The sequence below is a fragment of the Lampris incognitus genome, chromosome 16 (genome assembly GCF_029633865.1).
Source record: "Lampris incognitus isolate fLamInc1 chromosome 16, fLamInc1.hap2, whole genome shotgun sequence".
NCBI classification, from domain to species: Eukaryota; Metazoa; Chordata; class Actinopteri; order Lampriformes; family Lampridae; genus Lampris; species Lampris incognitus.
This window is the reverse complement of record NC_079226.1, coordinates 35,624,579-35,636,886: the sequence shown is the minus strand read 5'-3', so window position 1 is coordinate 35,636,886 and position 12,308 is coordinate 35,624,579. Positions and strand designations below refer to the sequence as shown.

The following is a 12,308-nucleotide window of genomic DNA, read 5'->3' as shown; positions in this document are numbered from 1 at the left end:
GTTTTAGACAGTAAAGATGAAAATATAGCTATAAAGCAGTGTTTCTGTTTTATTACATGTGGAAGGCCTACACACCATATGCAATGTTTATGGGGTTTAAATATAATACTACACAGCTTTACAGTTCGTGTGCTTTAGCTCACATTGATTCTGTAAGGTTTGAAACAGTTGTCATGAGATTCTCTGGATGAATTCTCGATAAATTCAACCGTCAACTTCGTAACCTTACAGCAGCCATCACGTCAGTGTCAATTTCTGTGTCAAAAATCAGAGTCAAACCTGAACACAGACATGACACACATTTTGAGAGTCAGTCTGACTTACACTTTCCAAGAATACAATTATTCCTGATGTCCATCACAAACAAACATCCATAAATCTGCTTACAAATCAGAGAAAAAAGAAGCTCCTTATAACTCCAGAACTTGTCTGGGAATCATCACATTTCAAGTGTTCTTCAGTATCAAAGTAATCCAGTGACAGTTGTCAGTACATCCAATGATATATAGCAAACTAGAACTTATAATAGCTAATTCTGCATAACTTAATTTTCCAAACTGTAAACAAATACAGGCTAGAAAAACAGAGCTCATGTTTTAGCGCTGTGGGCTGTGGGTTAATCAATGGCAACCTATTTCCTGTTTCTTGGAAAAGTTTAGTTTTTATCTGTTCATATAAACAAAGACTTTTAACATTTAATGTAATGTTATCCAAAAGAGTTGCTAACATTGCACGTCACGCTCACTGCCTATGACATACCTGATGTAAACAAACTTGACAGCAGTGTAACTCATTTAACTGACAACTGTCCCCCCCCCCCCTTTTTCTCCCCAATTGTACTTGGCCAATTACCCCACTCTTCCGACCCATCCCAGTTACTGCTCTACCCTCTCTGCCGATCCAGGAAGGGCTGCAGACTACCACGTCTCCTCCGATACACGCGGAGTTGCCAGCCACTTCTTTTCCCCTGACAGTGAGGAGTTTTGCCAGGGAGACATAGCGCATGGGAAGATCACGCTATTCCCCCCAGTTCCCCCTCCCAACCGAACAGGCGCCCCGACCGACCAGAGGAGGTGCAAGTGCAGCGACCAGGACACATACCCACATCCAGCTTCCCACCCACAGACACGGCCAATGGTACCTGTAGGGATGCCCGACCAAGCCGGAGGTAACACGGGAATTCGAACCGGCGAGCCCCATGTTGGTAGGCAACGGAATAGCCTGCTATGCTACCCAGACGCCCCAACTGACAACTGTTTAACAAATAATTTGGTGTCGAAGAGGGGTTGGGGCATCTGTGTATTTGATTTGATTGCATTTTGAGCAGATTTACTGAGTGAAGTTGTGTTGCTTAATGTTTGTACTATGCATCCATCCATGGTTTGTAGTAGCAGTGAGTTGGTGAGGTGACTAACCTCATATGGATTGCTGGCTAGCTAGCAAATGTTAGCTACGGTTAGCTCGCCAACTAATGTTAGCTTTCTAGCCAGCAATCCATATTAGGCTAGTCACCTCACAAACTCACTGCTGCTAGCCCAAGTGTTATAGCTGTGGATTCACAAAGTTTAAACAACATCTGTCCGCGGTTCACTGGCTGATGCTGCTGAAGCACTTTCTGTGGATGGCGGCTGAGGTTGACTCCTCATGAAAAACTTCTGTATGTCCATAGCTAGTTAGCTAGCTAGAAAGCCTGCTCACTGAGCTGACACGACTGAATGAAACATGACACACGCAACACAACAGCCCCCCCCCCCATGACAATGTTAGTGCGGACATATAGATGGCAATATTTCCGCAGTTACACAACTTTTGTTCCATTTATTTGCTGGTCTAGTCAGAGAGACTGAAGGGAAATGACACAAAGTTGAAGTTATTTTAAAATCCTAAAGATTCAGGGCTCTTGAGAAAACATTCAGGCTGGAGTCCAAGAAACCACCCCTCTGCTCCGCCCCCGATGAGATGTTTGTAAGGAAAATAGCTTTGTATGTCCTTCATTTGTATGGAGAACATTAAATTCTAATGTAACTGGCTTCTCAAAGAGAACAATGCCCATTCTGGCCCACCGGCTGACATGGTCTAGAGTTGGTACTGTAGATAAGATGAAAGGAAAAGAGAGGAGAACAGAGAAAAAAGACGAGATAAGATGAGAAGAGAAGGCTAGGTAACAACAGACTATGAAGAAGAGACCATGGTACAGAGGAAGGATATTTTCGAGGACAAAGGAAGACTAAGAAAATGACTCGGATAACTTCTGTGATGCATACTGTTCCAACAGGGAGTCAATTAGCTGGAGCTTTACCCAAGAGGGGGCCTTGCAGACTTTGCTGGGAGTAACCTTGCACTTGGAAGCAAAAACCCTTGAGATGCATGGGCCCTGTCAGTGCCATGGGGCCCCAGAGCCACCCTTCTGAAACAGGCTTCTAATTCTGCACTGCACCTGCATTCAGCGGTCATTCATCACAAAGTGCACAGACACAGGTATATCTGGCCCGTGGCTCAGTGCATGCCATATATACATGCCTCAAATATCCATAAGAAATTTATTCGTGTGCGACAAGATAATTCAGAATCACGTTTTTTGCAAAACTGATTATATCAGAAAAAAATCTCAAGGGCCTCTTCTGCCAACACTTGAATTTAAAATCCAATATTTTAACCCAATACATCTGTACAATTATTTGACGTTAAACACATTACGCGCAAACACGGTATCCAGCCGACTACTAATTCGAGCAGGACCAAGACCCACTGTGAATGTCTTACCCTCCTTGTACTTTTCACAACTCAATTTGTAACCTGTATGACAGTAAATATACAAATGATCTAACTGAAAAGTTCCACATATACATTTGGTCAGAATCTTGCAACATGGAGGTCACCAGCTGATATTTCAAAAAGGTTATCCTAACCTTCAACCCAAAACTGTTTTGTAAGCAAACGCCACAAGCTGAGTGATTTGTCAAACAGTAACTAATAACATGTTTTAGCTCCATACTAACAATTAGTTTTAAAGAGTGGGTTTTTGTTCAAATGGAGGGTAATTTGACTCAGAATAAAACTCCTACCTGTTCTCCAACTCCACAATACCTCCAGTCTACTTAGCATCTGATTAACACATGGGTTTAGTGGTTCAGCCGACTTCCTATTTTAATTCTCAGCCTACTCTGCTGGACATAGCAGTGCTGTATTACTCATCATCTGCCCACTTTCATCAAGCGAGTTCTGCCTTTGCCTCATCCGGGCAAACGTAAACTGTGCTGGCCCCTCATTAGGTGTACTAGACCTGCACTAAACTTCAAACCCCTCTTGCTAATTGGGACTCTGTTTTGGCCTCTGCAGCATGTGGAAAAACTGATGGAACTGCCTCAAAGAGTTCAAAAACCTGAAACGGCTCTGGACAGGTGGCGTGCAGAATACCTATCAATGTGGCACAACCATGTAAATGACCTAGATAGCTTAAGAAGCAGCTACCCCAGCTGAGGGAGAATGAGAGATGATGCTGATGATGAGCGGCTCTCTGCTTCCCTGTCAGTCCAGAAAGAAAATAAAGAATGGAAGATCTCCTGGGGTTTGGTCACACCAAGAAAAAAAACAAAAAAAGGTCACTGCGCTCACCTTGATGTTTCCTCCAATCAGGTCGGGCGGCTCCTCGTCCGTCTCCAAGGCGACGTTGACGGTGGCGAAAGGCCGGCTGGCCATCTGCTGCATCTCCCTCAGCAGTTGCTAGGGAGGAAGAGGGGGGAAAGGGGCGAAGGTCAGTGACAGACAGACAGTCTATTGTCTGATCAACTTTCTTGCCGAAGCTCTTGAGAGGAAGTATAAAAAAAAGATGGTAATTACTAGTAGAGCATTCTAGAAGTTTAAGGAACCCTTCTTTTTAGCCATTGAACAAAACCACAGTAGGAGGATGTGGATGATGACAGCAAACCGAAGAAAAACAGACTAATATAAAAATGGAGGAGGCAGAAGATGAGATGGAGGAAGAAGAAAAGTGAAGGGAGAAGGCAAGGAGTAGGAGAAGGTGGAAGGAAGAGCAGCGAGAGGAGGAGGCAGAAGGTGAACAGCAGGGAAGAGCAGCAGAGAGCTGTGGGGCAGAAAGAGAGAGAGAGAGAGAGAGGAGAGAGGTGGAGGATGAGGATGGTGGCGAGGAGAAAGGCCCAACACTGCAGTAAACAAAGAGAGGTGTGTGTGTCATCAACTGTCACAGCAACAGACGGCCTATAAATACATAAACAAACACTTTCAACTGTCAAGGCACCAAGACCTCGTAACCTGAAGCGCTTCCCCTTCCCACAGACCTCGAAACAAACAGAAACTCCTGCAGCCCTCACACAGGTGAGCAAGACGCCGGTGGAGACGGAGAAAAAAAAAACACTGAATAGGAAAATCAAACATTCGATATAAAGGAAAAGAAAAAACTGCTTGATTCTTTTTGGATTTTCTCCCCAATTGTACTTGGCCAATTACCCCACTCTCCCGAGCCATCATGGTGGCTGCTCCACCCCCTCTGCTGATCCGGGGAGGGCTGCAGACTACCACATGCCTCTTCCAATACATGTGGAGAAGCCAGCCGCTTCTTTTTCACCTGACAGTGAGGAGTTTCACGCAGGGGGGACGTGGCACATGGGAGGATCATGCTATTACCCCTAATTCAACCCCCCCCCCCCCCAAACAGGCGCCCTGACCGATCAGAGGAGGCGCTAGTGCAGCGACCAGGACACATACCCCACACCTGGCTTCCCACCTGCAGACACGGCCAATTGTGTCTGTAGGGATGCCCGACCAGCCCTGTGATGGCCTGGCGGCCTGTCCAGGTGTCTCCCCGCCTGCCGCCCAATGACTGCTGGGATAGGCTCCAGCACCTCCGCGACCCTGAGAGCAGGTTAAGCGGCTTGGATGATGGATGGATATGGATGGATGAATGGACGGATGGATGCCCGACCACAGCCGGAGGTAACACGGGGATTCGAACCGACGATCCCCGTGTCGGTAGGCAACAGAATAGACCGCTACGCTACCCGGACATCCAAAAGTGCTTGACTCTAATTGACGGTTTGTGTGAGGAGTGACTCACGGTACTTCAAAGTCAGGTCACAGAGCCAAATCCAAGTGTAAAAAGATGGCGTTTGATGAGGCATGTGTGCATTTATGTGATTGTGCGTGCGTGTGTGTACGTGTGTGTGTGTGTGTGTGTGCGTACGTGCGTGTGTGCACTTGCACACTCATGCGCGCGTGCACCGAGAAAGACACTTCAAACCCGGCACGCCATGATCCATTAGCCCGACGCTCATTAAGCGCTGGAGACACTCTGGGGAACAGGTGGGAGAAAAGAGCGGCACTACGAACTCAACTCAGAACGGCCAAGTGAAGCCACGCGTGAGCAGCACCTCTAACACGCGGCCCAACGCAATCGTTCGCAATTAACGTGATGAGCACTTTTATTTTCCTTCACCCCGCCGAGAGGCTGTCGATTACGGTTATTGACATCTTTAACACGCCCTCCGATGGCCGTGCCGCCTTATAATCGCATCCTTGACACGGCTTACATTAATAGCTGCGGGGGAAATCACTCCCTATAGAAAAACCTGACAATATAAAAAAGGAACCGCGGGGGGGGGGGGGGGGTTAAAAAACCCTAAATTTCATGTCCTGGATTCTCTTTGTGGAGCGAGCCAACTCATTAAATTGCTGATGTGTGTCTGGGGCCACGTGAGCACAACCCGGATCTCTCTCTCCGCGCTTCCCTTAGACGAGCCAAACCCTTGTGTTCTCGCCGAAGATCTACATTTAACCTTCGATTAGCTCAGCAAGGAGTCACTCACGAGGTAGACTATTTATTAAACAAATCTGTTGAGCTTTTCTTCCTTTACAGGGAACACCTCGCTGCAGGAAGCTGTGACGATCATACGTGAATAAATAAACAAATGGGAAGCACTGCACACACACACACACATGCACACAATAGCTGGCAACAGTGAGGTGGACTTTCTCCTTACAGACTACCAGCCAGATGAATCGTATCTAATGGAGAATGGTGCACTGAAGTTGTCGGGAACGAGATTCCTCCCCTTAACTGCACGCAATGAGAAAAGGCACACACACACACACACACACACACACATTCATCAAGACAGAATTGCACATCACCAGTCTGCACAGATAACTGCATACAAGAATGGTGCACCGACACATCTGCTGATGCATTCGCTCACGTGAGCAGACACTCATTCACATACTGACAGATGCGTCAGTGTGCCGCTCGGGGCACGGAGATAGCAGGCCAACGCACACAAACACACACAACACGAAAACGACACAACGCTGTTTCACGTGAGTTTAAAGTAGGCCGCCAAATAGTGTAATTTTTTGGCTTTTCCCCCCCTTTTCCTCCCCAAATTGTATCCGGCCAGTCGGCTCTGTGCATAACTGTAGTCCACTGACTTCCGGTTTCTACTGCAGCCTCCATACCAGTTTCCTGTTTGTTGGCGTGTGCTATTGACAGTGGCATGTTCTTCGCGACGCCTGCAGGATTCACCATGGATTAATGTGAACCACATGCACAGAACTGTCGACAAACTTTCCCCTGCACCTGCCAGCAAACGGGTGGAAAGTTTCAAGTCGCACCCGCGCAGTAGAAACCGGAAGTCAGTGGACTACAGTTATGCACAGAGTGGATCGCCCCGCTCTTCCGAGCCGTCCTGGTCGCTGCTCCGCCCCCTCCGCCGGTCCGGGGAGGGCTGCAGACTACCACATGACTCCTCCAATACATGTGGGGTCGCCAGCCGCTTCTTTTCACCTGACAGTGAGGGGGACGTAGCTCCTGGAAGGATCACGCTATTCCCCCCATCCCCCCCCCAGAACAGGCGCTCCGACCGACCAGAGGAGGCGCTAGTGCAGCGACTAGGACATACACCCACATCCGGCTTCCCACCCGCAGACACAGCCAGTTGTATCTGTAGGGACGTCTGACCAAGCCGGAGGTAACACGGGGATTCGAACCGGCGATCCCTGTGTTGGTAGGCAACGGAACAGACCGCTACGCTACGCGGACGCCCCAGCTAGTCTAATTTTACAATAATCTGCATTACAGCTTCGTTTCTTTTGAATGACCTAATCTGAAATTTCACTTTCCCCCCAAAATTTCTTCATTACTCATTTGACCGTAAACTAGGAGGTCCTAAGCTCCGCCCACCCCTGGTTACTTCGGCTACCTCGCTTATTTTACTCTCATCTAAAATGAGGATGCTCACACCATTTAGTCGCCTACTACAAGTTTATAGTAGATAATTTTGTGAGGGAAAAGGGACAGAGTTTAGGAAAGGTCGATTCCTGAGGCTAGCCCCAACACTTTTCAAATGTAAAGGCAGAGAAATGAATTGGCTTACAGGGGAAAAAAAAACAAACAATTAGAATAGATTAATAATAAAACAAGGATGCAAATGTGTAATCTGTGCAAAAGGGGATAAGAGAAAAGGGGTGTTTAAACACGTCTCAGCTCAAAATGAACGAAAGAAAAAAGGGGAAAAAAATCAAAATGGGGAAAAAGGGAAAAACAACACAGAAGCATCAGAATGACAAAAGTGCACAGCGTGGCAGGGAGGCGCAGAATTATGTCACCCCTAACACGGCACAGCCACTGTTATTTCTGTCACAGTTAAATCTTCCTTTTCTCATTTTGTTAGACCTAGTCTACCGTCAGGCTCAGGGTTGGGGTTCGATGTGTAGTGAATCTAAACTACTCCAAGTTACGGCACTGTATTTTCGGCTGGGAAACACCACCCAGTCACCGAGGGTCCCTGGCAAGTGAACTTCACCCATTATGATGCAATGGGGCCGAGCTGGGCAGCAACGTCAGACGCTGGAGCAGTGCGGCGTCTGCATGCAGAGGCGGCCAGAATCTGCATGCAGACGCCGTCCGTTTCTCTCAGCGCCGCTCCTTGATCAGCGCTGAGACGGAGAATTGATTTACTGGATGCAAACCCGATGGAGGGGCAACTAAAACCCAAAGCAAACAAATGTCATTCAAATAAAACCTCTGCCGACCTCGCTCGTACTCCAAATCCTTTATTCCACACAGGCACACTTTTTGTCAACCCATATTTGTCTAGAGAAAGATTTCACCATGGTTGCACTTATGCCCTCCCTCCCCCTTTTCTCCCCAGTTGTATCCAGCCAATTACCCCACTCTTCCACGCCGTCCCGGTCGCTGCTCCGCCCCCTCTGCCGATCCGGGGAGGGCTGCAGACTACCACACGCCTCCCCCGATACATGTGGAGTCGCCGGCCGCTGTGAGGAGTTTCACCAGGGGGACGTAGCGCGTGGGAGGATCACGCTATTCCCCCCAGTCCCCTGAACAGGCGCCCCGACCGACCACCAGAGGAGGCGCTAGTGCAGCAAGCAGGACACATACCCACATCCGGCTTCCCACCTGCAGACACGGCCAACTGTATCTGCAGGGATGCCCGGCCAAGCCGGAGGTAACACGGGGACTTGATCCGGCGATCCCCGTGTTAATAGGCAACTGAATAGAGCGCCATGCCACCCACATAACAGTCACAAATGATCAAACCCAAGAGCTATTCGGTACCGCCACAGGCTTCCGCTGTCAGGGCACCTTTATTCTAAGCACCTCTTTCAAGGGCGTCTGCACAGTATTCATCACGCAGTTCCCCCTGCTCGGGATTTTACCCCCCTAACCAGTGCACACTTCCTCAAAAGAGTTACCGGTGTGCACGGCACTTGATGCATGAGTGGCAGGCTCGTGCGTCAACATGAGTGGCGGGCTCATGCATCAACATGAGCGGCGGGCTCGTGCGTCAACCACAGCAACACAAAGCAAAGCTGGGCGCGTCACATCAAGTTATCTGTGTACTGATGTGGCCACGTTCAATTCTCCGAGCGGGGGCTGCTCTCAATCATGCTCCATCACCGCAAGAGCTGGAAAAAATCTGAGTCGGTGCAGGGGATTTGACCCAGTAACCTTTCAGTGACAAGCCTGCCCCCCCCCCCCCCCCCGTATCATTTGGGCGATGACGGCAGAGCGTGGGCGGCTGAATTCTACGATACGCTGCTCTAAAAGCAACCCTGCACCAGCTCCATTTCTACCCGAATCTCATTATGCCAAGCTCGGTGCGGGCAGTCCCTCGCCGGCACACAGCCGGGGCTCTAAAGATAACCAGAAGCCAGGGGAGCCGCGCCGCCGTCGCCTACTTGTTAAATTGGCTCTCGCTTCTATACGGTTGTGTGTTGGGCAAGAGCAAATATCCTGACACGGGCAGAACGGTACGTCACCCCCTCCCCTTAATTGTGCATATATACACCTAATTATGAGACATGTGCACTGGGAGGAATACAGGAGGGTGGGGGAACACACACACACACACACACACACACACACACACACACACACACACACACACACACACACACACACACACACACTCACGCGGGATGAGATGCACGCCTCACGGAGCACCAGCAAATGAGCAATCATACGTCTGCGTATGCATAGTCAAGTGCACACACTCAAACACCCACCTGCAAACACAACAACAAACAGGGAACTGCACATTACAGGCACACAGATAAGAGCACACGAGCGAGCACGGGGCTGCGTATGTGTGCGTGCAAAGGCTTGACACAGACTCTCACACACACACACATTAACACACATGCATGCAGGATGGACCTCACGGACAGATAACAACTCTTAGGACACCCGACATACGCAGCTGTGTGGATACGCACTGCACTCACGTATACACAAGCACACGCATGACAGACAGGGGAGCAGGTGAACACACAGACACACACACACACACACACACACAGAGCGCAGGGGAGCTGTCTGGGGGATTCTCAAAGTGAGCAACGGTGTGCCAAAGAGATTGAGTGCGTCAGCAGAGTGGAGCAAGAGAGGGGGTGATGGAAGGAGGAGGGAAAGCTAAGGAGGGGGGGGGGGAGAAGAGATTGCATGAATACACACCAAAAGCAAGACGCTAGAGACAAACAGCACAGGAGCGAAATGAGACCAGAGAGAGAAAGAGAGAGAGAGAGAGAGAGAGGAAGAAATACAAAGGGGAAGAGTTATGGAAAGCAAGAGGGGGGGGCAGAGAGAAAGAAAGAGCGAGAGAGAGAGACAGAAAGGGAGAGCAAGAGAGAAAGACAGAGTGAGAGAGAGAAAGAGAGAGAGCAAGTGAGAGAAAGAGAGAGCGAGTGAGAACCCTAGACAGAGAAAGAGAAAGAGGGAGAGAACAGGAGTGTGACAAAGAGAAAAAAGAGTGAGATGGAGAGCGAGAGATAGAGAGCACTAAAGAGAAAGAAAAAAGAGCAAGAGAGAGAGACAGAGAGAAAAGAGCGAGAGAGAGAGAGCACGAGACAAAGAGGAGGGGGGGAGAAAAGAGCAGGAGAGAGAAAGAGCGAGAGAAAGAGAAAAAAGAGCGGGAGAGAGAAAGAGAAGAGAGAGGCGTTCAAAGAGTTCGCCCCCCGGGGAAAAGGGGATTGAGTGAGCATACCGGAACACCAGTGTGAAAAAAGAAAGAGGAGGGAAAAAAAAAAAAAACACAGCGCACACAAACACTCACAGGAAGCGCACACACCCATACAGTAAACACACAGCACATCTCGCCGCACCACATCAAGCCGCTTATTTATTGATGCGTCTGTTTAAAAATGCTGTCGGAGAGAGAGCTCTCAATCATCCCCCCCCAATCGCTCCGGCACAACTGCAGAGGCTGGGAGGAGCGGGGGGGGGGGGGGGTGTGCAACCGGAGAGAGAGGGAAACCGAGAGGGAGCGAGCCAGAGAGGGACGATGGAGACAGAGAGAGAAAGAGTGGGGGAGAGAGAAAAAAATAACAGGACTGAGTGAGGCGCAGAAATCCAGCAGAGAAGACTGGAGGTAGAAAAGGAGAAAGAAACAGCAGCGAATCTGATGGTTGACTTCTCCATCTCCATCAGGGAGGTGGTCGAGTAGAGGAGCTAGGTGCACGCGTGCACACGCACACAGACACACACAGACACACACAGACACACACACGGTCAGCCTCAATAGGACTGAACAGCTCACATGCATGACACCAGGCCACATGTCTGATCAGTGCATTCAAATCAAGTCGACAACAAATTCCTTTCGTCGGGCGTGAGGCTGGGCTGAAACGCCGTCCGCGTCGTGGCCCTGTGACTCACCGAGTAGTCGAAACGGTTGAAAGAATAGGAAAGGAATCGGGAACGTTTATTTGTCGTTTCATTTCATGCACCTGCGTACATGAAATGAAATGACACATCATCTCCCCCGGCCAACAGCCGTGCAACACAAAGACAACAAATTCCACTGTCCAAGAGAGCGAACACCAGCCAGAATGACTGGGCTAGCAGTTAGCTTAGCCTGCCCTGCTTCTGCGCCCTGTCAGACCGCCCTCGGTGTTTCCTCCTCGGGCGCAGCTCCAGGCAGGGCCGTGGTCCCTGGGCCCACCGGACGCAGCAGACCAGGCTCCCCCCGGCCGCTCCAACGCCAGCTCTCCCAGCCAGATACCCTTGACACACCTCCCTGCACTCCACACGACGACACTACAACACAGTCAATGCTAGGCAAGGCCACTGCCGGACCACCCTCGGTGTTATTGTAACTGATGGTCTGCATGGGCTAGCAGTTAGCTTAGCCTGCCCCACTTCCATGTCCTGTCAGACCGCCCTCGGTGTGTCCTCTTCGGGCGCAGCTCCAGGCAGGGCCGTGGTCCGTGGTTCCACAGGACGCAGCAGACCAAGCTCTCCCAGCCGATCCAGCGCTGGCTCTCCCAGCCGTCAAACGAAGACACAAACTTACGCAGATGTGGACAAAGACACTGCATGGACGGTACTGGGAGAGGCCACCGCAAATGAAAGTTCGCGCCGCCACCTTCCCACACCGGTACGCCAATATTTTTTTCCTAGGATGAATCCGGAAAGTTCCCGCCCTCAGGCGCTAGGATTGGCCAGATCTGCCCGTCAGTCAACTTTCCAGATTCATCCTAGGAAAAAAAAATTCACTTACTGTAGACACACAGTTAAGTTGGCACAGTTAGCTTGGTTGCAAACGTGGCTAATGGCTAACAGTTAGCTAGCAAACGTGGCTAGGGTTAGGGTTAGGATTAGAGTTGTTGCACGTTCGCATCGGCCTTGACTGACAGGCAGATCTGGCCAATCCTAGCGCCTGAGGGCGGGAACTTTCCAGATTCATCCTAGGAAAAAATATTCGCCACCAGTACTGGGTGAGGCCGCTGCAAACGTGAATCTGCGCCGCCATCTTCCCACACGTCTCAAAAGGCCTCCC

The 12,308-nt window shown here is 49.8% G+C and overlaps 1 protein-coding gene across 3 annotated transcripts in view; it reads right to left on the bottom strand.

The window, feature by feature from the left end:
* The window catches only part of atrn (attractin), a 224,120-nt gene that overhangs the window by 20,805 nt on the left and 191,007 nt on the right, over positions 1–12,308 (bottom strand). For all 3 annotated transcript variants that reach the window (XM_056295270.1, XM_056295271.1, XM_056295272.1), the window contains exon 27: positions 3,616–3,723. In XM_056295270.1, coding sequence (XP_056151245.1) covers positions 3,616–3,723 — 108 coding nt within the window. The remainder of the gene's footprint in view (positions 1–3,615; positions 3,724–12,308) is intronic.